Below are 22,586 nucleotides of genomic sequence, written 5' to 3' on the forward strand. Positions count from 1 at the left end.
CACAGCACTGAGTTCAAGCCAGCACAAAAAACAAAAACAGAAAATAAACTAAGAGTACTTCAAAAAGGGAAATTCATAAAAGGAAAAAATAAATCCAACAGTACATATAAATATGTAAAACAAGCCAGGTGGTGGCGGCTCATGCCTATAATCCTAGCTATTCAGGAGGCTGAGATCTGAGGATCACAGTTCAAAGCCAGCCTGGGGAGGAAAGTTCGTAAGACTCTTATCTCCAATAAACTACCAGAAAACTGGAAGTGGTGCTGTGGCTCAAGAGGGAGAGCGCTCACCTTGAGCTTGAAGAGCTGAGGGATAGTGCCTAGGCTAAGTTCAAGCCCCACGACCGACCAAAATAAATAAATAAATAAAATAAAACATACAGTAAAGAATTTCTAGTTAGCAATATTAGGGGGAAAAAAAGGCATAACTTACTATTAAATAAATAAAACTTATTGTGTGGTGGCACCTGTCTATAACCTAATATATAGGAAGCAGAAGCAGAGGAACAAGAGTTTTAAAGGGCTGGGTGGCATATGTCTGTAACCCCAGCTACTTTTGAGATCAGGAGGATCATAGTTTGAGGCCAGTCTTGCCAATAAAAATTTAGTGAGATGTCAACCAATAAGCTGGGTATGGAGGTATATCCCATTTCCAGGCAAAAGCATGAGTTCTTATCTGAAAAATCACTAAGGAAAGAAGCTGAAGAAATATTACACAGCCACGAAAAAGAATAATGTTGTCATTTGCAGGGAAGTGGAAGGACTTAGAATAAACCATGTTAAGTGAGGTAAGCCAAGCTCAGAGAGACAAACAGTGCATGTTTTCTCTTACATGCAGAAGCTACGTCTAAAATACCTGGGACATGATAAATTATCTAGGACTCTAGGCAGTCACACACAGTGAGACCAAAGTAAGACCTCCTCTTAGGGGAGGAACAGAAATGTACAATGCCTAAGTGCCTCTGATCATATAAAATAATATTTTTTTCTGTTTTCTTTTTGTCTTGTTTAATCTGTCTTCGGGAGAATAAGGGGGGCACAGAAATGGAGGGACAAAGAGTGAACAAATGCAGCAGTGATCCTTATCAGACACACGTCGAAAATGAACTATACAACTTGTGTGTGGGGATGGGAGGGAAAAACTGGGAAAGCAACATTTCCAAAAAGAAATGTACTCATTAATTATCCAACTTATGTGAATATAACCCCTCTGGTACAACACCTTTATAACAACAATAAAACATTTTTTAAAAAAAGGGGGGGCTGGAAGTAGCTCCCCATCACAGAATACCTGCCTAGCAAGTGCTAAGCTCTGAGTTCAAAACCCAGTAATAATAATAATAAAAAACTTCATGGTTAGTCTAAGCTACATAGTACCTCAATAACCCAGAAAATATGAGATTCATAAAAATAGGGGGAGGGGGGGAAGGGGATGAATTGTACATGGCATTTTATACTCTCATTGTTGATTTTCAAGAGCTCTGAAGTCATACAGATAGCCATGGCAATTCTCAATATCACTCATTTTGTGGATGATTTTTATTTTTTTATTTTATTTTATTTTATTTTTGGTCGGCCGTGGGGCTTGAACTCTGGGCCTGGGCGCTGTCCCTCAGCTCTTCAGCTCAAGGCAAGCGCTCTACCACTTGAGCTACAGTGCCACTTCCGTTTTCTGGTGGTTTATTGGAGATAGGAGTCTCACGGTTTCTCCTGCCCGGGCTGGCTTTGAACCACGATCCTCAGATCTAAGCCTCCTGAGTAGCTAGGATTACATGCGTGAGCCACCAGCGCCCGGCAGTGGATGACTTTTATTACATTTAAGAAATAAAAAAAACAAACAGAAATACTTTTTACCACTCTGGATAATGGTTTGTGATCTGGAGAATCTACCGTGGAGGGCAGTCATATGCAGTGGGGTTTTCCCATCTTTACTCTGAAATAATAAAAAAAAAAATTATTTTGTTATATCGATAATATAATTCTCAAGACTGACTCCTTGCTTGTAGATTACTAAAAAGCTCTGGATGAAGCTGAATGCTGAGGACTCATACCTATAATTCTAGCCACTGAAGTGGCTAAGATGTGAGGACTGAACTTTGAAGCCAGTCACAGCAAGAAAGTCCTTGAGACTTTTTTTTGGGGGGGGGAGGAGGGTCCGGTCGTGGGGCCTGAACTCTGGGCTTGGGTGCTGTCCCTCAGGTCTTCAGCTCAAGGCTAGCACTCTACCACTTGAGCCACAGCACCATTTCCGGCTTCTTTTTTCTTTTTGCTTATGTGGTGCTGAGGAATCAAACCCAGGGCCTCATGCATGCAAGGCAAGTGCTCTTCCACTGAGCCACCTTACCGGCCCCTCCTTGAGACTTTTATCTTAATAAACTACTTAGAAAAAGCAAGAAGTGTAGGTGTGGCTCAAGTAGTAGAGTGCTAGCTTTGAGCAAAAGCAGCTCAAGGACAGCACCCAGGACCTGAGTTCAAGTCCCAGGATTGTCACACACACACAAAAACAGCTTTGGATGGATGGTATTTTAAGATATAATCTTAGTATCATTTTTATTCTATCAGTGAGGAAACTAAAGTATAAAAGAGTGGTACAGTTTTGATGTGTGTCTCAAAGTTCAAGACTTAGTATTTCACATTGCTCCTAGGCAACTATGAATAAGAACTGTAGTTGTTACAAATAATTTTAAAACTAAATACGAATTTATAACCATAATGAATACCGTATTGTTTTCTCAAATTACTTAACGAACGTGAGGGCACCAGTGTCTTAAAGCTGTAATCACAGCTACTGAGGCTATGAGATCTAGAGACTGAGATCTAGATGAGTAAAGCTCTTCTAGAGGCAAAGCTGGGCAGAAAATTCTGAGACTCCATCTCCAAAATAACTAATAAAAAACAGGTTGGGAGCATGACTCAAGGAGTAGAGCACCACACTAGCATGAGTTCAAACCCAAGTAATGCAAAAAAAAATTACTTAAGAAATCCTTGTGTCATATAAAGTATTAAAATAAATCCTAAGAACTTACCTAGGTTTATGATTATATATTTTGTTTTCAGAGTTCTTCACTTCAGACTGTAATCTTCCTATCTATGCCTCCTACACAGGAGAATGTAGCTAGAGCCACTGGTGTGAACTACTATGTGTGGCTGTTGGTTGACATAGTAAGCTCTCAACTTTTTGCTAAAGCTGGCCTAGAACCACAATACTCCCAGGTTCTGTATCCACAATAGCAGGAACCACAGATGTAAATCACTGTACCCAGTGCTTCATATGAACTTTGGGAGAGTGGGGGGAATGTGATTCTAGGGCTTGATTTCAGGGCCTGGAAGCTGATTCCTGAGCATCTTTTGCTCAAGGTTAGTACTCTACCACTTGAGCCACAGTGTCACTTTGGCTTTTTCTGTGTCGTTTACTGGAGATAAGAGTCTCACGGACTTTTCTGCACTAGCCAGCTTCGAATCTTGAGCCTCAAATCTCAACCTCCTGAGTGGCTAGGATTTTAGCCATCAGCCACCAGCAGCATACCTTAATTTTTAGCAAACAAGCCATCCAGGAAATCATGAGGAATTTCTAATCCTTTGAAGGGTGTGTGAGAAGGGATGAGAGCAAATGCATGCCTACATGGGTTCTGGTAGTAGAGCTGAGCGCCACCACTTAACCAGTAGAGAGCTGAGTGCTACTTAACCACAGCAAGATTTTGGGCAAGCTGCCTAACTTATTGGAACCTTTACTTTCTCAACTAAAAATGTATACCATCTCTAATTCATAAGTCTGTTTTACAGTGTAAATATAATAATATTTGTAGAACATCTAATAAATAAAGGTCTGTTATAATGTAAGCCAGTGTTTTTATTTGATGCTTTAAAAATACACTAGTATGCATTCTTTCAACTAGAAACAAAACCATAATAGCATTTTAACAAAAAAAATTCACAATCTAATTTCTAGTAATCAAGATAACTAAGGAGATAAAACAAAAGGAAGAACAAGGTAGAAAGAAAAGCAGCAAGAATGAATATAAAACAAAGAACATGAACACTAGCAAATTTAATTGCCTTGTTAACAGGGAAAATGTTAAGTAAGGACCTAGCCCATCAGCCAAACAACTTAAACACATATGACAAATCCAAGTGGTAGGAGTTAATATACAGACTTTGCTTATTAAAATCTACAACTTTTGCAAGTTTCAGAGATCTAAGAAACCTTAGAAATGAACATGAGGTATGTTTCAATGAAACTTGGTAGTAAATTAATGAAAAAACAAAGAGGACAGATTTATCTTTTTGGCTAGATGCAGTGGCTCAAGCCTTTAATCTGCTAATTGGGAGGCAGAGATTGAGTTAATTGAGGTTCTAGGCGAGAAGAGGCATAAAAGTTTGTGAGACTCCATCTTGACTAATGGCTTGGCATGGTGGGCTAAGCGTGCCATCCAGAGACACAGAAAAACATAAATAAGATGGCAGCCTAGGTCAGCCCAGGCATCAAGTGAGACCTCACCTAAAAAATAACTAGAGTGGGATGAGGCCTTGGTGCCTTGCCATCTCCAGGAGGCTGAGATCTGAGGATTTTGGTTCAATGTCAGCTCTGGCAGGAAAGTCTCTAACACTTTCATCTCCAATTATGCATCAAAAAACCAGAAGTGGAGCTATAGCTCAAGTAGTAGAGCACTAGCCGTAAGCGTTCAAGGCCAAGACTAATCATGTACGCACACGCGCGCACACACACACACATACACACCCCTCTAATCCACTAATGTAAAAAGGGCCTTACAGAATGGCTAAAGTGATAAAATGTGTGCCTAATAAGCATCAATCCCTAGCTCTACCAAAAATACAGCTATATAAACTGCATATAAGCAGAATGTCACACATCTTAGGCAAGATTAAAGCAACCTACATGAAATCCATTTCTTACTGTCTGTTGCCTTCACATCTATTAAGATATTACATACTAATGTCTTTGCTGAAAGAAAAAAATCCTTTATTGAACATAAAATACATGATTGAATCACTGAGAACTTAGCTTCAAATAGGCCCACTAGTTTGCGCGTTTTGTAAGTGAACCACTTATAGACAGACCTGAGTCTCAATTCCAAATTTGAAGAGTTAGACAACTATATAGCCATGTTCAAATCTGTAAAGTATTCCCTTTGAGTTAAAAAATGCTTAATATAAACAAGTATAAATGATAAACTACAAAACATTATCATTACCCTATAAAATTTTCTCATGCCTCTTTCCTGGACAGTCCTTGCTTCCAGAGATGACAACTGTTCTGATTCTTTAGCTAGATTCTAGAATCCCATAAAAATGGAATTTCATCTGTTGTAGAACCTTACCTAAATCAGAAATGAGTGCATATATTCTCTTGCTCACCACATAGATTTGCCGTTGCACTTAAAAGTTTATTAGTACTTTCTTATTATAAAATTATTATATTCATTTGGATATTGTTTTAAATAGCTAAATATTTAAAATATAGATTCTAATTGTTCTATACCTTCATATTGACATCAGCCCCATGGCCAACTAGAAGTTCTAAACACAGTGCTCCATGCGTTGATGCAGCGGCAAAGTGCAAAGGAGTGAATCCTTTTTCATTCTTTTGATTTACATTAGCACCACAGTCTATGAGCTCATTCACAACAACATCTTGTCCATTATAGCAGGCCACGTGAAGAGGTGTGTTCCCATAGGCATTTGGTTCATTCATCTATTGGAAGGGTGAAAAAGTGTCAATGTTACAGTAACTTTGCTAATAATTATTACTGCAAGCTATTTTAGGAAGCACGTGGTTGCAATCAAATTAATAAAGTGAGAGAAAAAAAGGGACAAAAACACGGATGAGGCTTATAACACTAAAGTTCTTTTAAATAATTAACATAAGTACTTGGTGCTAAAACAGTTGTGTATATTTAGAGAATATAATTCAAATAGAATGTGTACTAATGACACAACCAAATGATGATTCTAGAATATGAAAATTAAAAAAACATTTTTAAAGTCTCTTAGAAAAAAGAGATTTACCATATAATTAACTCTAAGAATTATGAATAAAGAACAAGACTGAAGATTGAATATATTCAGTAAAATGTATGTTTTTAGCATTTTCTTTTATAATAACAAAGTTAGTAAGTTAGAGATTCGGAGTTTTTCTTAAAACTACATGACATATTTTGCATATTTTTCTATTAAAAATTATTTGTCAAAAACTTGTAAATTTTTCCTAGCTTTACATGTTGAAATCTTATCAAAAGACAAAAGAATATGCTCAATAATAATGCAATTCAGGCTTTCTCCCTTCCTTTCCATTTCTTTCTTTTTTTGGCCAGTCGTGCGGCCTGAACTCTGGGCCTGCGTGCTGTCCCTCAACCCTTCAGCTCAAGGCTAGTGCTCTACTAGTTGAGCCACAGCACCACTTTTGGCTTTTTCTGCTTATGAGCTGCTGAGGAATCAAACCCAGGGCCTTATGCCTGCAAGGCAACCACTCTACCTCTGAGCCACCTTCCCAGCCCCGTCCCTTTCCATTTCTAATAAATATAGTATAATACTTTAAAGTTTACATGATTTTTTTTTTTTTTTTGGGTCAGTTGTGGGGCTTGAACTCTGGGCTTGGGCACTATCCCTCAGCTCTTCAGCTAAAGGTGAGCTCTCTACTGCTTGAGCCACAGCGCTGGTTTCTGGTGGTTTATTGGAGATAAGTCTCAGGGACTTTTGAACCGCGATCCTCAGATCTCAGCCTCCTGAGTAACTAGAATTACAGGCATGAGCCACCGGTGCCTGGCTACATAAGTCTTACATGGCAAAAAACTATACCTTGGATTTAGCATCATGGCTTACACCTGTAATCCCAGTATCTGGGAAGATTATGGCTGGAAGCTAGCCTAGGCAAAAAGTCAGTAAGACCACATTCTCAATACACAAGGCCACAAGGTAAGTCATATCTATAATCCCAACTACATAGGAGGAAGAGATGGTAGATGGTAGAATTCATGACTAGGGCAAGGCAAAAAAGTTTGTAACCTTCTCTGAAAAATAAAGAAAAAAGTCTGGGGGACTGGGGGTGATATGTCTCAATTGGTAGTGTTTGCCTAGCAAGCATAAGGCTCACAGTTCAAACCACAGTACCACCATCACCACTATCAGCATCAGCAACAACTACTATAATAAAGAATTTTACCTTGCCCAAAGGGATGTGGACTTAGCTTTTGGCTTCAAGGAGGTAACCTAAAATATACCTGATAGCAGTGTCCTTGTTGAGGGTGTTCACTCATTGGACCTTAGAATTAGATTGATCATATCTGCTTATCTTAGAATGAAGACCAACTGTGCCAGATTTAAACCAACCATGGAATTTAAGATGGGAGTTTTGTAAGCAAGCTTGGAGACTAAACCATCAATGGTCAACCAATCACACCTATGTAATTGGAACCCAAGTTAAAAAAAAACTGTACAAATGAAGCTAAGATGATCATTCTCAGTTGGCATTGCATTGTGCATACTGTCACATATTAATACTAGAAAAGTTAGTGGGTCCTGTCTCCATGAGAAGAGAATGATAGAAACTTTAAGAATATGCCTGGGGCTCTATCCTATCTGTTTCCTTTCCTTCAACAGATCTTAATTTGTACTTTCCCCTTGTAATAAACCATAACTGTGAATGCTAACCGCTTTCAGTGAGTTATGTGAGTCCTCCTAATGAATCATCAAACCTGAAGCTTGAAGCCCTTCTATACATAATTGTTCACAGGTGAGGATAAAGCACTCCTGTAATCCTGGCTACAATGAAGCTGAGATCTGAGGACTGTGGTTTAAAGTCATCCAGGGAGGAAAGTCTATGAGGTTCTTATCTCCAATTAACCAGCAAAAAGCTGAAAAGTGGAGCTATGGCTATGTGGTAGAGCATTAGTCTTGATTGAAAAAGCTATGGTACAGCACCCAGGCCCTGAGTTCAAGCCTCACTACTGGCACACAAAAACGAGGGTAGTCTTGTTGGAGGAACACTACAGTTGTAGTGGCTTCAGCTTATCGCAACTTCAATCTTTTCTTAGAATATAGATAATAGTGTTAAATGTAAAAAAAATATTGAAAGCTTATAGATGTCATTACCAGAAAATTCTCTCTCAAAGCACAGCCCCTGGAAGGAACCAACTTTGTTAAAACCTTCATTTAGACTTTCTACAGTGCAAAACTGGTAAGAGTAAATGGCTGTGGCTTTAAGACACCTAGTTTATGGCAATTTGTAATAGTATCCCTAGGAAACTTTAAAAACAGAAAGCAAGATGTAGGCAGAGGTCAGATGTGATTAAAAGAGTTTTAGGTGATAAAAACACTGCCACCTGTGTTTTTGTCTTATCAAAAGACCAAAGAATATTCTCAATATGCAAGGCTTTCCCCTCCCTTTCCATTTCTAATAAAAATGGTGTTATTTTACTATTCATTAAGTTTTTGTTTTTGAGACAGTTTCTTATTATGTAGCCCAGGGTGGCTTCAAACTCATGATCCAATAGCTTTAGCCTTTTAAGTTCTGGGATTACAGGAGCGTGCACCATCATTCCAGGTTAAGTTTTAAAATGGCAGCAAAAAGATTTAAAACCACTGTCAGATACAAAATTGTCTCATTTGTCCACATCAGGAATTCTGAAGACTTTATGTTACCATGTTGAGAATTATACAAAACTCTGAGATAAAATGAAACGTTTATGTTTTGTATCTGACTAGATCCCACACAATTTATTAAGGCTTGCAACTTCTTGTAATTCTCCCAGTTTCATTGTCTGCTTATTTTCAGCAGTGTTCTTTAGGTACTTACATTTATATGATAGTCTATCCAGCTCAACAACTATCATGTATATTTTTGTCTAATCAGACCACCATCTACATTTTTTTTTTTTAATGCTGTTGGTCTTAGGGTTTGAACTCAGGGCCTGGGTGCTATCCCTGAGATTTTTTTACTCAAGGCTAGTGTTCTGCCACTGAGCTACAGCTCTACCTCTGACTTTTCCGCCCTGAATGACTTTGATCTGTGGTCCTCAGATCACATCTTGCTAAGTAGCTAGAATTATAGGTATGAATCACTGGTATCTGGCTTTTTTGAAACTAATTGTTTGCCTCTTTCTGGCAGAGCCTTGCCTTCTTTCCTTCTAATTTACTGCTTTGAAGAACTAACAAGTTTGTCCCAAATGTTTCTCAAATATGGTGGCAGAAAACTGTACTCTTAGTACTCAGCTTAGTTAGGAGGACTGTGAATTCTAGACAAGCCAGGCTACCTAGCAAGGCTGTATCCCAAAGAATCCTATCTTTCTTACAAGAGAGTAAATATAGTAACAGCAGGGGAAACGTGAGTTCTGTGAAAATTGTTGTATCAACTCAGGAATCAAATAAATCCAGATACAGAAGCATCCCTTCCCAACAGAAGACATATGCTAATTTAGCACAAAGTCTTTTGTGTTCTTGTTTAGCTTTTCTCATTAAAAGTTATAATGTTTATCAGACTAAGAAGATTAACAATAAATTGGACTATACTTTAAAAACTGTGTGGAATTGTACCAATGAAATTCCCTCTGCATAACAAATGTAATTGATAAAAATTAATGAAAATAAATCAATAAAAAGGTTAATAAGAACACAGTCATCTAACTCACATGTCTGATCTGCTGAATCTCCCAGAGACAGAAAAGTTACAGAACTTGAAATATGATGAGAAAAATATATTTTAACTCTTAATATTCTTTGACTAATTACATATCTGGATCATAAATCAGTATACTAGGTAAAGAACTACAAATATCTGGTTAAAAGACAAAATATTACTGTATGAAATAATACTTTAAACCTGAAATAACTTCTGCCATCAATATATTAACAAAAATAAAAAATGTTCCATTATATACCTACATCAACTCCAAGATCCAGAAGATACTTGACTACACTGATCATTCCACTAGAGGCTGCTGCATGAAGAGGTGTGTAAGATTTCTTGTCCTTACATGTCACTTCAGCTCCATGTGCTACTAGTAATTTCACTACTTCTATATGACCTGAAAACAAGTTTATGAGGAAAAAACAAAAAGATGAAAATATATAAAATATTAAATATAATCTGAATGCTTTTCAAGAATAGAAAAAATGCACAACAATCCCATAATACATAAAAATAACCAATAAATCATGTTAAAATTGAAAGGACAGAAAAATGTAAGAATAACTTTGATAAATATTAGATAACTAAGAACTTAATGACAATAACTTAAAACAACACACTTGTTTTGTTAAACAGTAACTTTTAATCTATAATCTTCCTTTTGCCTAGAATTTTCTTTTCTACCTCCCACAGGTTGTTTTAATCCCTGTCCTCCCCTCCTCCTTCTCTTTCTCAAGCTAGAGAATGAACTCACAACTTCGTACATGTTAGATAAATATTCTACCACTCCTAGATCCACTGCTATTCAAAGTTAATAATCTTCTATTGATGTAGCTTAAGCTCAGGACCTGGGTGCTATCCATGAGAGCTTCTGAGCTCAAGGCTAGTCCTAGACCTCTACCACTTGAGTCACAGCTCCACTTCTAACCTTTTGGGTAGTTAACTGGAGATAAGAGTCTCCTGGGGGCTGGGAAGGTGGCTCAGTGGTAGAGTGCTTGCCTTGCATGCATGAATCCCTAGGTTCGATACCTCAGCACCACATAAGCAGAAAAAGCCGGAAGTGGGGTTAAGGCTCAAGTGGTAGAGCGCTGGTACAGCTGAAGCGCTGAGGGACAGCACCCAGGCCCAGAGTTCAGGTCCCATGACCGACAAAAAGAAAAAAAAAAAAATGGGTCACCTGGACTTTCCTTTCTCGGCTGGCTTTGAACTGTGATCCTCAGACCTCACCTCTTGAGTAGTCAGGATTATAAGCATGAGCCACTGGCACCTAGCTTTCATCTTTTATTTTTACATGAAAAATGGGGGGGGGGGGGGATGACAAAACCAATAAAATCAACACTAGAAAACACTGAAGATAATCTATGCCTACTGGAGTAGCTAACTAGATGTCTCTGAAATCAGGTAGTTCTACTGGTACATCTCAAAATCATTCTAGTATCACAGAAGACATCCCAATTCATATGTAACTTTTACTAGACAAAGGAATCAACATAATAGAATCACAAAGTTACAACTTTTAACAGGAGAACAAGTCTTGAACTCCACAGCTACAAAGGAAGGGATTTCTGCCTGTCCTCTCTCTCATGGTCCTGACATTGAATTCAGAGTCTTTCACATGCTAAAAATAAGTGTTCTACCACTGAAAATCTCCATTCTAGAGTTCTTTTTAACAATATTAAAAAGTGAATTGTTCAGCCAGGTGTTGGTAGCTCAAAGTTCATAATGCTAGCTTCTTGGGAGGCTGAGATTGGAAGAGTGCAGTTTCAGGCCAGTCCAGGCATACATGCAAGACTCAAGAGGCTGAGACCTGAAGGACCATGGTCCCTAAGACTCCATATCTCCAATTAACCACCAAACAAACAAACAAACAAAAACAGGATAGATCGAGGAGTGGCGCAAATAACAGAGTGTTAGCCATGAGCAAAAGAAGTCCAACCAACAGGAGGCTCATGAGTTCAATCTCCAGTACTGGCAGGTAGGCAGGCAGGCAGGCAAGTAAGCAAGCCTATAACTACAAAAAATAACTAGCACAAAAAAGGGCTGGAGGTGTATCTCTGGTAGAGTACCTGCATAGCAAGTTGGAGGCTTTGATTGACTTCAAATTCCAGTTTAAGGCATCAGTTGAAACTCAAACTTACCCTCCCAAAAAAAGGCTTCCTCCAAAAGGCACAATTCCAGAATTATAGCACTTCAAAAGCCCATGGCAATGGACTGGGAAGGTGGCTCAGTGGTAGAGCGCTTGCCTTGCATGCATGAGGCCCTGGGTTGGATTCCTCAGCACCACATAAGCAAAAAGAAAAAAGCCGGAAGTGGCGCTGTGGCTCAAGTGGTAAAACGCTAGCCTTGAGCTGAAGAGCTAAGGGACAGCGCCCAGGCCCAGAGTTCAGGCCCCACGACCAGACCCAAAAAAAAAAAAAAAAAAAAAATTAAAAAAGGGAAAAAAAAAGCCCATGGCAGAATCTATTTCCTCCTTGTTTATTATTTTCATCTATATGGTCTTTGTACAATATTTAGTTTTGTTTACTGTGCTAGTGCTGGGGCTTGAACTCAGGGCTCTGTGCTCTTGCTGACCTTTCTCCCCTCACGGCCAGTATTCTACCTCTTGAGCTGGTTTTTTGCTGGTTAACTGGAAATAAAATCTCATGAACTTCTGAGTGTCCAGTGGCTCACGCCTATAATCCTAGCTACTCAGGAATCTGAGATCTGAGGATTGTGGTTCAAAGCCAGCCTGGGCAGGAAGTCCGTGAGACTCATCTCTAATAAACCACTTGAAAACCGAAAGTGGCGCTGTGGCTCAAGCGGTAGAGTGCTCGCTTTGAGCTGAAGAGTGCAGGGAGAGCACCCAAGCCCAGAGTTCAAACCCTATGACCAACCAAAAATAAATAAATAAAAATCTCATGAACTTTTTTGACCACATTGGCTTTCAACTTCAATTCTGCATGTCTCCGCATCCTGAATATCTAGGATTATAGTCATGAGCCACGGTGCCTGGCTTGCAAAGAACATTTCTATGCTACTATTTCTGTATACTTTAAAATTTTCTAACACAGACTTTGATTTGCCTCTCTGGCTCACCAAGTTATCATGAGCACCAATGAATGGTTTTGTTAATGTTCTGATCACAAAGACAGGTTTTTAGGTGTGTATCCTAGGTCCATTTTTCTCAGAAGTTACATTAGTTTTCAAGTACAATCATAAGATTTTTCAAAAACACCTAATACAGCAACGATGCCTTTAAAATTCAGTTTCTTTCAAATTTCTACTGTAACTGAAGGCAAATATGATGCAGGTTTAATGTAGCATTCAAAATAACAGGCTTATTAATACATCTTATTATTTTATCTCAACATTCCAATAAAAACAGGATGGATATGAGAAAGGACACATTTAGGAAATTCTTTTATTTATTTATTTATTTTTGGGTCCGGTTGTGGGGCCTGAACTCTGGGCCTGGGCGCTGTCCCTTAGCTCTTCAGCTCAAGGCTAGCGCTCTACCACTTGAGCCACAGAGCCACTTCTGGCTTTTTTTCTTTTTGCTTATATGGTGCTGAGGAATCAAACCCAGGGCCTCAGGCATGCAAGGCAAGCGCTCTACCACTGAGCCACATTCCCAGCCCCACTTTTAGGAAATTCTAATCCTAAATTAAACATCAAAGTACCAAGTCTGAGGTATCTCTTTAAGTGTAACCGACTACAGAGAACCCAAATAGTATAATCTTTTAGAAAGACTAGGTCAAAGCTCAACAAAATCAGCACCAGGAAATGGGTGTATGCAATAGGAGAGGGGGTAGGACCAAGGGGAGAGGGTATACTAAAGAGAAAAAGAGGTGATTATGCATTGTATATACACAAAATTTATAAAGTAATGGAAGGAATGGGTTTTAAGGGGTAAGAATGTTGAAGGGGGTTGTCACTGATCAAGATACACTGTATTCATAAGAAGCTTTGTACAACTACCTAAAGCTACTTAAAGATATTTAAAAAAAAAAAAAAAAAAGCAATACCAGCTTTTAGATAAAGTGGATCCAGTGTACTTTTGTCATAGAAAACCTCCCATTCCCAAGCTGGTTCCACAGATCAGTCAACTCAAATACAGTAATTTTTCACTATACTGCAAGAAATGTTATCCAACTGGTAAGAACTAAAATGTACAGCTTTTCTTAAATACAGATGTTAAAAAGTAAATTTAAAAATCACATACCCATATATGCCGCCCAATGGATAGCACGCCTATCTTTCTTGTCAAAAGCATTAATATTGGCACCTCTGGATAAGAGCAGTTTGACCATCTGTAATAAAAGTAAATAGTTTCACAGAAATTCAGAAGCAGAACTTCATAGATATGCCTTGGGTACTCATAGCAGTTTCTCTGGTATTTAATTTTTATATTAGTAGAAATAGTAACAGGATAAAATATTGAAAAAGATAAAAAGGGTTCACCTGTATGAGTTGAAGTCAGACAACAGTATCTTTTCAATTACTACTCTGTATCCTGGTATTTATGGAAACTAAGTATACATCTGGACATCGAAAGGATATTTAAACAGGTTTTATTCTTACTCATAGCCCAAAGTATTATTAGAATGCAAAGTCCAATCTCATCCCAGAAATTTCTTAAATTTAATTCAAGCACAAATGTAGTCTCTACAATATGGTTAAGGCTGAAGGTTGCTGCATAATCTACTTACTGCATAATGTACCAATACCAATAATAATAATTATATCTAATTGTATTTACAATTCTTTCTCTGTTGAAGGACACTGCAGACTTCATCTTGTGACATTAACTGCAGTTAGACAAGGATCCTCACACTGGAAAATCAGAGTAGTACCATGAAAAGAACACTGAGGCCATTAGCTCTGTGCTAAGAATGTTACCTATCTCTTTGCAATTCTGTGTTTGTAAAAAAAAAAGGAGTAGGAGTCAATTACTGAAGGGAATACCTGTAGTCTTAGCTATTTAGTGGGCTGAGGGTAACATGACCTTGGTTTTGAGATGAACATGGGAAAAATCTCTTCTCAAAAACTAACAAAACAGGGGCTGGGAAGGTGGCTCAGTGGTAGAGTGCTTGCCTTGCATGCATGAGGCCCTGAGTTCGATTCCTCAGCACCACATAAAGCAAAAAAGAAAAAAGCCGGAAGTGGCGCTGTGGCTCAAGTGGTAGAGCGCTAGCCTTGAGCTGAAGAGCTGAGGGACAGCGCCCAGGCCCAGAGTTCAGGCCCCACGACCGAACCCAAAAACAAAACAAAAACAAAACAAAACAAAAACAACCACCCAATAACAACAACAGAAATACTGGACAAGTTAGCCTCAAATGTTCATCTAACTTTGTCTAATTCAACTAGTAGAAGTGATACTTTGAAAGATAACTGGATTTTTTTTTGATCAATCTGTCATCAAAGAGTTCTGCTAAATGTTGAGTATAATAAACTGTATGAAAGTGTATTTTTTAGTCAAATGTGATGGCTCATGTTTATAATCCCAGCTATTTGGGTGGGAGAGATTGGGAAGACTAGCTCAAAGCCAGCCTAGGTAAAAAATTAAATAGAGACTCCCATCTCAACCAAAATGATGGGCTTCCAGATACACATCTATGGTTCCAGATATATACAAGAAGATAATGATCCATATGAACCATGGGCAAAACTAGACAAGCAAAACAGACAAACATCCCAATATTCTATCTAAAAAATAATCCAAAAGCAAAAGGGGCCAGAGATCAGGCTCAAAATGCAAGTGCAAGCCCAAATTTCATACTGCCAAATATATAACACAAGCAAATTATTTCTAAACTGCCTTTCTTTGCTATCCTTTCAAGAGAATAGTAAAACTGCTTTCTCCCTAGATTTTTTTTCAGTGATATAATACCTCTTTCATGTTGCTTATAGTTGGATAAAATTTTCATCATTCTATGTTTACTCTGGAATTCAAGGGTATAATCAGAATGTACTAAACATATCTCTAAGTTTGAAAGATTTGTCAGGAAAAAATATTGATGGCTCATTAAAGGCAAAATTTGATGAAAATAAGCAAGATAGTTTTGTTTGCTTTCATTATAGAGTGAATGGTCAAAAAAAGGCAAGCTCATTAATAAGCAGGGGTGGTAGGGAAGGTAAACTCTGTGTAACTGAATGCACCCACCTCTGCATGTCCACTGAAAGCAGCATGATGTAATGCAGTTCTTCCTGCTCGGTCAGATACATTTACATTGCTTAGGAGAGGCACCAAAGCTTCTGCACACTTCACAGCTTTATTAGCCGCAGCTATGTGTAAAGGAGTTTGCCAATTCTTGTCTCGAGCATTCACATCTGCAGAATGCTTCAAAAGTACCTGAACTGCTTCCTAAAATACCCAAGATAAATAAAAGACAAGTGAGTAAATGGCTTTGGAAGTTATTTACAAAAATGGTTCTATAAAGGAAAAAAAAGGAATTCATTAAAGAAAACAAAATATTTTTAATTAAAAAACTACTCATAAGCTGGGCGCCGGTGGCTCATGCCTGTAATCCTAGCTATTCAGGAGGCTGAGATCTGAGACTCAAAGTTCAAAGCTAGCCCAGGGAGGAAAGTCTGTGAGACTCTTATCTCCAATTAACTACCAGAAAACCAGAAGTGGCACTGTGGCTCAAGTGGTAGAGCCCTAGACTTGAGCAAGAGCTGAGGGACAGCACCCAGGCCCAGAGTTCAAGACCCACGACCGACCAAAAATTAAAACAACAACAACAAAAAACTACTCATAGACAGAAATAGATGTATAATCCTGAAACATTCTCTCCCTATCCAAAATATAGGAATTAGAATGGGGCTGGGTTCAAGTAGTAAAGCACCTGCCTTGGCAAGCACAGGCCTAAAATACTTGTATGTTGAACATATTTAAGGAGATCTGCTGCTTTATAATGGGACATGTAAAAATAAAAAGAAATATACAGTCTTTCGTTGAAATACTAGAGTTAAGGCAAGAGTTTAGTGAACAATGTGATGTATCTATCAGAAGTGAAGAAAACCTCTCAACACCGTAGTTGTACATTGAACTAATGGCAGGATCCCAAGAATTTAGTACATCACTACCATTAAGCAATATCACAAATAGAATCTAGCAAAAATTTTTCTCTGTACATTGAACATAATTCTATCTTTGGTAGATAATGACAAGTTACATATGAAAATAAAAAAGACCAGAACAGAACTCTACTGTCAAATTTTCTTGTTTACAAAGCATACTATTCAAGTCTGGTAAAACTGACCCTTGCGGATTTTTATAATCTGTAAGGCCAGGGAGAAGGGATACTGCTTGCTTTTCTCAAGTTTACTATAAGGTACAATGAACTAACATATATTTAGAGTGTTACAAACTACTAGTTACAAATATGTAAAACATCAAAAAATAGTAACCAAATACTCCTAAATCATCAAAGCATGTTAAGCCTTTAAAACAAAAAGTAATCACAACTGTCTGATATATGGGAAAGAGCACAAGGAGTTAACAGGGTGGTGAAAGGAGGAGGAAAAGAAGTCAGTTAGTCAATCAAAGATATGTGGAGGTCTATGCCTTCATAATTCCACTCTAGGTATTTACTCAAGAGAAATAAAAACAGATCTCTCCATGAATGCTCACAGCAGCTTATTCCTAGGTAAAAAACAAAACAAAAAACCCCTCAGAAACAACAGATGGCTGTGGTGGTTCATGCCTATAACATTTAGCTACCCAGGAAGCTGAGATCTAGAAGACTGCAGTTCAGAGACAGACAAGCAGAAAAGACAGAACACACACAAATGTGTGTATGTTTTATTAAGAAAGCACAGGTATTTGCACAAACTCTACAGGAGAAAAACAATACTAACCATATATATTTTTAAATCATCACTGGTGTTATTTTTAACTTTTAAAAAAATCTTAAGAAGTTGTACAAGGGAGTTACCATTTAACAAAGCAGATATAAATATATCTTTTTTTTGTCAGTTGTGGGGCTTGAAATCAATGCCTAGGAACGGTCTCTGAACTCTTTTGCTCATGGCTAGTTCTGTACCACTTTTGTGCCACAGCTCCACTTCCAGTTTTTGAGTGGTTAATTGAAAATAAGACTCTCACAGGGACTTTTCTGCCCAGGCTAGCTTTGAACTGTGATCCTCAGATCTCAGCCTCCTGAGTAGCTAGGATTACAGGCAAGAGCCACCGGTGCTTAGCTTGAATACAATATATCTTGATCAATGTTGCCCCTTTCAACATTCTTGCCCATCCTTCCCTTATCTCACTCCCCCCACTTCTTCACTCTTAATTTTGTAAGATATACCTTGGATTCTTATTTGTATTTCTTTCCTCTTCTCTTCATTCATCAGCCCTTTTCCCCTTGACTCCTCCTCCTAATCCCCCTCCTTTTGAGTACCTACTTCCTGATGGCTTAGTTTATTGAACTTTGATTTTGCCTCTCTAAGGAATTATACTATTTGAGATATCCTTGAATCTATCACAACTGATAGAAAATGTACTCAAGGTTTTCTAAATCAATCCCACCACTTGTTTTTATTAAAACTGATTCATCATGAAGACAAAGCGAGCAATCCTTTTCTTTTTGTTTTGGTTGGTTGTGGGCCTGGACGCTGTCCCTCAGCTCTTCAGCTCAAGGCTAGGGTCTACCACTTGAGCCACAGGGCCACTTGCCACTTCCAGTTTTCTGGTGGTTAACTGGAGATAAAAGTCTCATGACTTCCTGCCCAGGCTAGCTTTGAATGGAATCCTCATATCTTAGCCTTCTGAGTAGCTAGGATTATAGGTATGAGCCACTGGCTCCCTACTCCTTATTTTCTTTAACAGAAAACATCCATGACCCCAGAGGGGTATGTAAGGAGATGAACTTTTCAAAGGTCAAATTTGAAATAAGTTTTAGATTATGCTGAGATAGTGTGAGAGACATAAAACCTTTACTGCAGTCTATTTTCTAAATTTTCACAAGGACATCATAGTTTGATGCCAGCCTGCGCAAGAAAGTCTGTGAGACTCTGATCTCCAATGAACTACCAAAAAGCTGGAAGTGGGAGCTGTGGTTCAAGTGGTAGAAGGCTAGCCTTAAGCAAAAAGAAGCTCAGAGACAGAAGCCAGGCTCTGAGATCAAGCTCCAGGACCAGTACCCTAAACAAACAAACCATTTTAAAAATCAAGAAATCTTGGGGCTAGGAAGGTGGCTCAGTGGTAGAGTGCTTGCCCTGCATGCATGAGGCCCTGGGTTTGATTCCTCAGCACCACATAAGCAGAAAAAGCTGGAAGGGGCACTGTGGCTAGAGTGCTAGCCGTGAGCTGAAGAGCTGAGGGACAGTGCCCAGGCCGAGTTCTGGCCCCAATACAGGAAGGAAGGAAGGAAGGAAGGAAGGAAGGAAGGAAGGAAGGAAGGAAGGAAGGAAGGAAGGAAGGAAGGAAGGAAGGAAGGAAGGAAGGAAGGAAGGAAGGAAGGAAGGAAGGAAGGAAGGAAGGAAGGAAGGAAGGAAGGAAGGAAGGAAGGAAGGAAGGAAGGAAGGAAGGAGAGAGAGAGAAAGAAAGAAAGAAAGAAAGAAATCCATTATTTTGTAGAGTTAGGTGAAAGGTGTATGCCTAATAATGTACTTTACAAAGCAGCAAAATACAGAAAAAGACAATCCAGGAGTTTCATCCATCATTGTTTAACAGTGAGTGGTTTCTAGTTGCTTCAAAATACCTATCACTAATAAAAGATATCATGTTCTCTAAAAATGCCAGTTGAACAAATACATAAAGGGCTATAAATAAGTTTTACATATCCAACTGCTAAAAGAAGTAATATTTTTGAAACTTGTTTTCAACTATTTTAAAATAAGATGATGACTTGATGACAATCATCAGAACCTTGGCAGTTAGCTAGTAAGAACCAATAGAGAAAGCCTCACTGAAAACTGTAAGAAGAATAATTTCTCATATAAAGGGATGGAAATAAGGGTTTCTACTGTCATTTACTTCATACTCTTCAAGAGATTCTTCAGACGAAATGAGACAGTTACAATGACCTTGTTTATACAAATTCTGAAATGAAATATCTAAATATTTCAATAATTTTTTCTTCTTCTGAAAATACAGAATTTAAATTTGGACTCACAAAAGCTATTCTCTTATTTTTTATATGCAATAAATTTACTATAAGAAATGTCATACCTCACTACAAGATGCAACTGCTCTGTGTAAAGGTGTCAACCATTTGCTGTCTTTGGCATTAACTCTAGCTCCTGCAACAAAAAGAAAGAAAATAAAATTGAAATATTTTACATAAAATATTTTAAATAAATCTTTTGAAGTACTAATTTATATGTGGGACCAAATTGGATTAACAACTGAAAAATAATTTTATGCTTTTTGCAATAATTTACACTTAAGTTATCAAACAAAATTATCCTTTTAAATGATGTAATTGTCCAATAAGAATTTAGCTCTTTTTATTAACTATAAAATATCACCTTATATTTAAGGTAGAAAAGCCACCTTTATACAGAGCGTAATCAAGGTAAAATCATACCCCACTTTATAATAAGGGTTAAAATAGTTAAGTAAATACAAAACTACTCAAAGATAAATTGTAGATTATTTAGAAGTCTTTATTACATTTTTCTTTTGGTGCCTGTAATTTTTCTTTTCTTTCCTGTTCAAGGCTGGCACTCAATAACTTGCAAAATATCTCCATCTATAGATTTTAGTGGAGGTAAGAGTCTCATGAACTTTTCTGCCTGGGGTGGCTTTTAACTGAGATCATTAGATCTCAGTCTCCTGACAGGTATTTCTTTATTAATGAATGAGCATGCAATGAAGTAATATAATGCCAAAATAGTTCTATAGCTATAATTAAAACCACTTAATACTATAGGTATCAACTTAGGATAAATGGTGAGAAATGGGATGAACCTACATATCTTTCTTGGTTACATTCAAGATTTAAAGAAGGAACTTTTAAAATTCAAGTATATGTAATTACTTCAAAATCATTATCACTGAATGTTGGTGGTTCAGTAGCCAGTGGCTTGTAATTCCAGTTACTCTGGAGGCTGAAATTCAAACAAGAATAACAAAACTAGTAGGAGAAGGAAAGTTTGCAAGATTCTTATCTCTAAAAGAACCAGTAAAAAGCTGGGCTGGATTTGTGGTGCAAGTGCTAAAGCACCAGCTGAATAAGCAAGCTGAGCCAGCCTGAGGCCTGAAGTTTATACCCTAGTACCAGCAAAAAAATAAAAACTTGACAGATAAAAAAATCTTAAAATAACTAAATGCAAATACACTTAGTAACACAAGAAATGTATTACATAATCAGGGTAGAAATCAAGCAAATAGAAATGGCACAAAACAGGATCATTCTGTTATTAAATAAAGAAGAAACCAGTTCTGGCCCTTGAATTTGGCAGATAGGTCCTGTCCTATAAATCATCTTATATATCTCTTTTTATAAAAACTCAGTACAAAGATCAACATAAAATATAGTTCACAAAGAACAATATATCCGGAACACATTTAAAAACTTTGAATATGAAAAAATAAAGTAAAATGTCTACAAATGAAGCAGTTAAAATTCTGAGTAGTTGAGTTCTTGTGGCAATGACAGTGAGAACACTGAAAAAATAAGAGTGAATAGAAACACTTTCAACAACTTGGAATAAAGAGAAGGAAAGGGCCCGGCCAAAAAGAACCAGCCAGAGAAGTATTTACTTATCATGCTCCCCCCCTCCCCCCCCCCCCCCCCCCCCCCCCCCCCGCCAGACAAAGTCTTGTTATATATTACAAGTTGATCTCATTATAAGCTATGTACCAACTAATACCCAGCTCTACATTTTTTTTTTTTTGGGGGGGGGGGGGTTGTAGTAGAGTTTGAACTCGGTAAGCTTTAAACTCATTGCTTAGCTAGACAGCACTGGGAAGACAGGTTTACCCTGCAACATCCAGCCTTTTCTGTTAATAGGTTTTTTTAAACATTTTTGCTGGGCCTAGCCTAACACCTCATCTTAGCCTCCTAGCCTCCCATACAACTAGGATGACAGGTGTGCACCACTGTCCCATTTACTGGTTGGAATGGAATCTCACTAACCTTTTGCTTGAACTGGATTCAAACCGTGATCTTCCCAGTCAATATCTACCTTTCAAGCAGGTAGGACTACAATGTCACTGGAACTTGGCTTAAAATTTTATTTTACTTTTGACAGTCCTGGGGCTTGAACCCAGGGCCTGAGCACCATCCCCAAGCTTCTTTTTGCTCAAGGCTAGCTCTCTACCACTTAAGCCACAGAGCCACTTCTGGCTTTTTCTGTTTCCTTTTTTTTTTCTTCTGTTTTCTGTCTTTGTGCATGCTAGGCAAGCACTCTGCCAACTAAGCCCCAGTTCCCATCCCTTAAATTTTATTTTGTGTTGTTAGGAATCTTATTTAATGTCTCATGAGCCACACCACAGACAAATACATACTCATATAATAAATGTCTGGCAACTACCTGCTAGGCATGGTGAAGAAAAAGCCTAGTTATAACAGCCTGAAAGTTTTAGGTACAAGGCAAAATGTAGATAGTAGAAAGATGCTAACTTCTCACTTTTTGGAAGGCTGAATCTCTAGAAAAAGTGAAGACCAATACAGAAACTAGGATCATTCTCTTATTTAAGGAATGGAATGGTTCTAATACCTATGCCCTTTCCTACATTTTTATACTTATGTATCTATTACACAGAGGAGTATGGATAGACACCTAGAAGAAACTATCCTACATTAACAAAGGTAAAGAATGAGGTCTCATAAGGGCCTTTCAAAAGTCTGTTTTGAAATATTAATTGAAAAAAATAGAATATGGTTGTTTAAAAAACAGTTTTGAGGCCACTCCAAATCATTTTTTTTTTTTTTGTGGGGTCTGGTCATAGGGCCTGAACTCTGGGCCTGGGCGTTGTCCCTCAGCTCTTCAGCTCAAGGCTAGCACTCTAC

General features: G+C 38.0%; 1 protein-coding gene across 5 annotated transcripts in view; it reads right to left on the bottom strand.

Annotated features, from left to right (window-relative positions):
* Ankrd28 (ankyrin repeat domain 28) overlaps positions 1 to 22,586 on the bottom strand; it is a 166,041-nt gene that overhangs the window by 41,471 nt on the left and 101,984 nt on the right. For all 5 annotated transcript variants that reach the window (XM_042679783.1, XM_042679786.1, XM_042679785.1 and 2 more), the window contains 6 exons: positions 19,799 to 19,869; positions 15,785 to 15,985; positions 13,844 to 13,931; positions 9,897 to 10,039; positions 5,500 to 5,712; positions 1,854 to 1,932 (listed from right to left, as the gene is read on the bottom strand). In XM_042679783.1, coding sequence (XP_042535717.1) covers positions 1,854 to 1,932; positions 5,500 to 5,712; positions 9,897 to 10,039; positions 13,844 to 13,931; positions 15,785 to 15,985; positions 19,799 to 19,869 — 795 coding nt within the window. The remainder of the gene's footprint in view (positions 1 to 1,853; positions 1,933 to 5,499; positions 5,713 to 9,896; positions 10,040 to 13,843; positions 13,932 to 15,784; positions 15,986 to 19,798; positions 19,870 to 22,586) is intronic.

The sequence above is a fragment of the Dipodomys spectabilis genome, unplaced genomic scaffold, assembly GCF_019054845.1.
Source record: "Dipodomys spectabilis isolate Male_0828 unplaced genomic scaffold, ASM1905484v1 ptg000054l, whole genome shotgun sequence".
NCBI classification, from domain to species: domain Eukaryota; kingdom Metazoa; phylum Chordata; class Mammalia; order Rodentia; family Heteromyidae; genus Dipodomys; species Dipodomys spectabilis.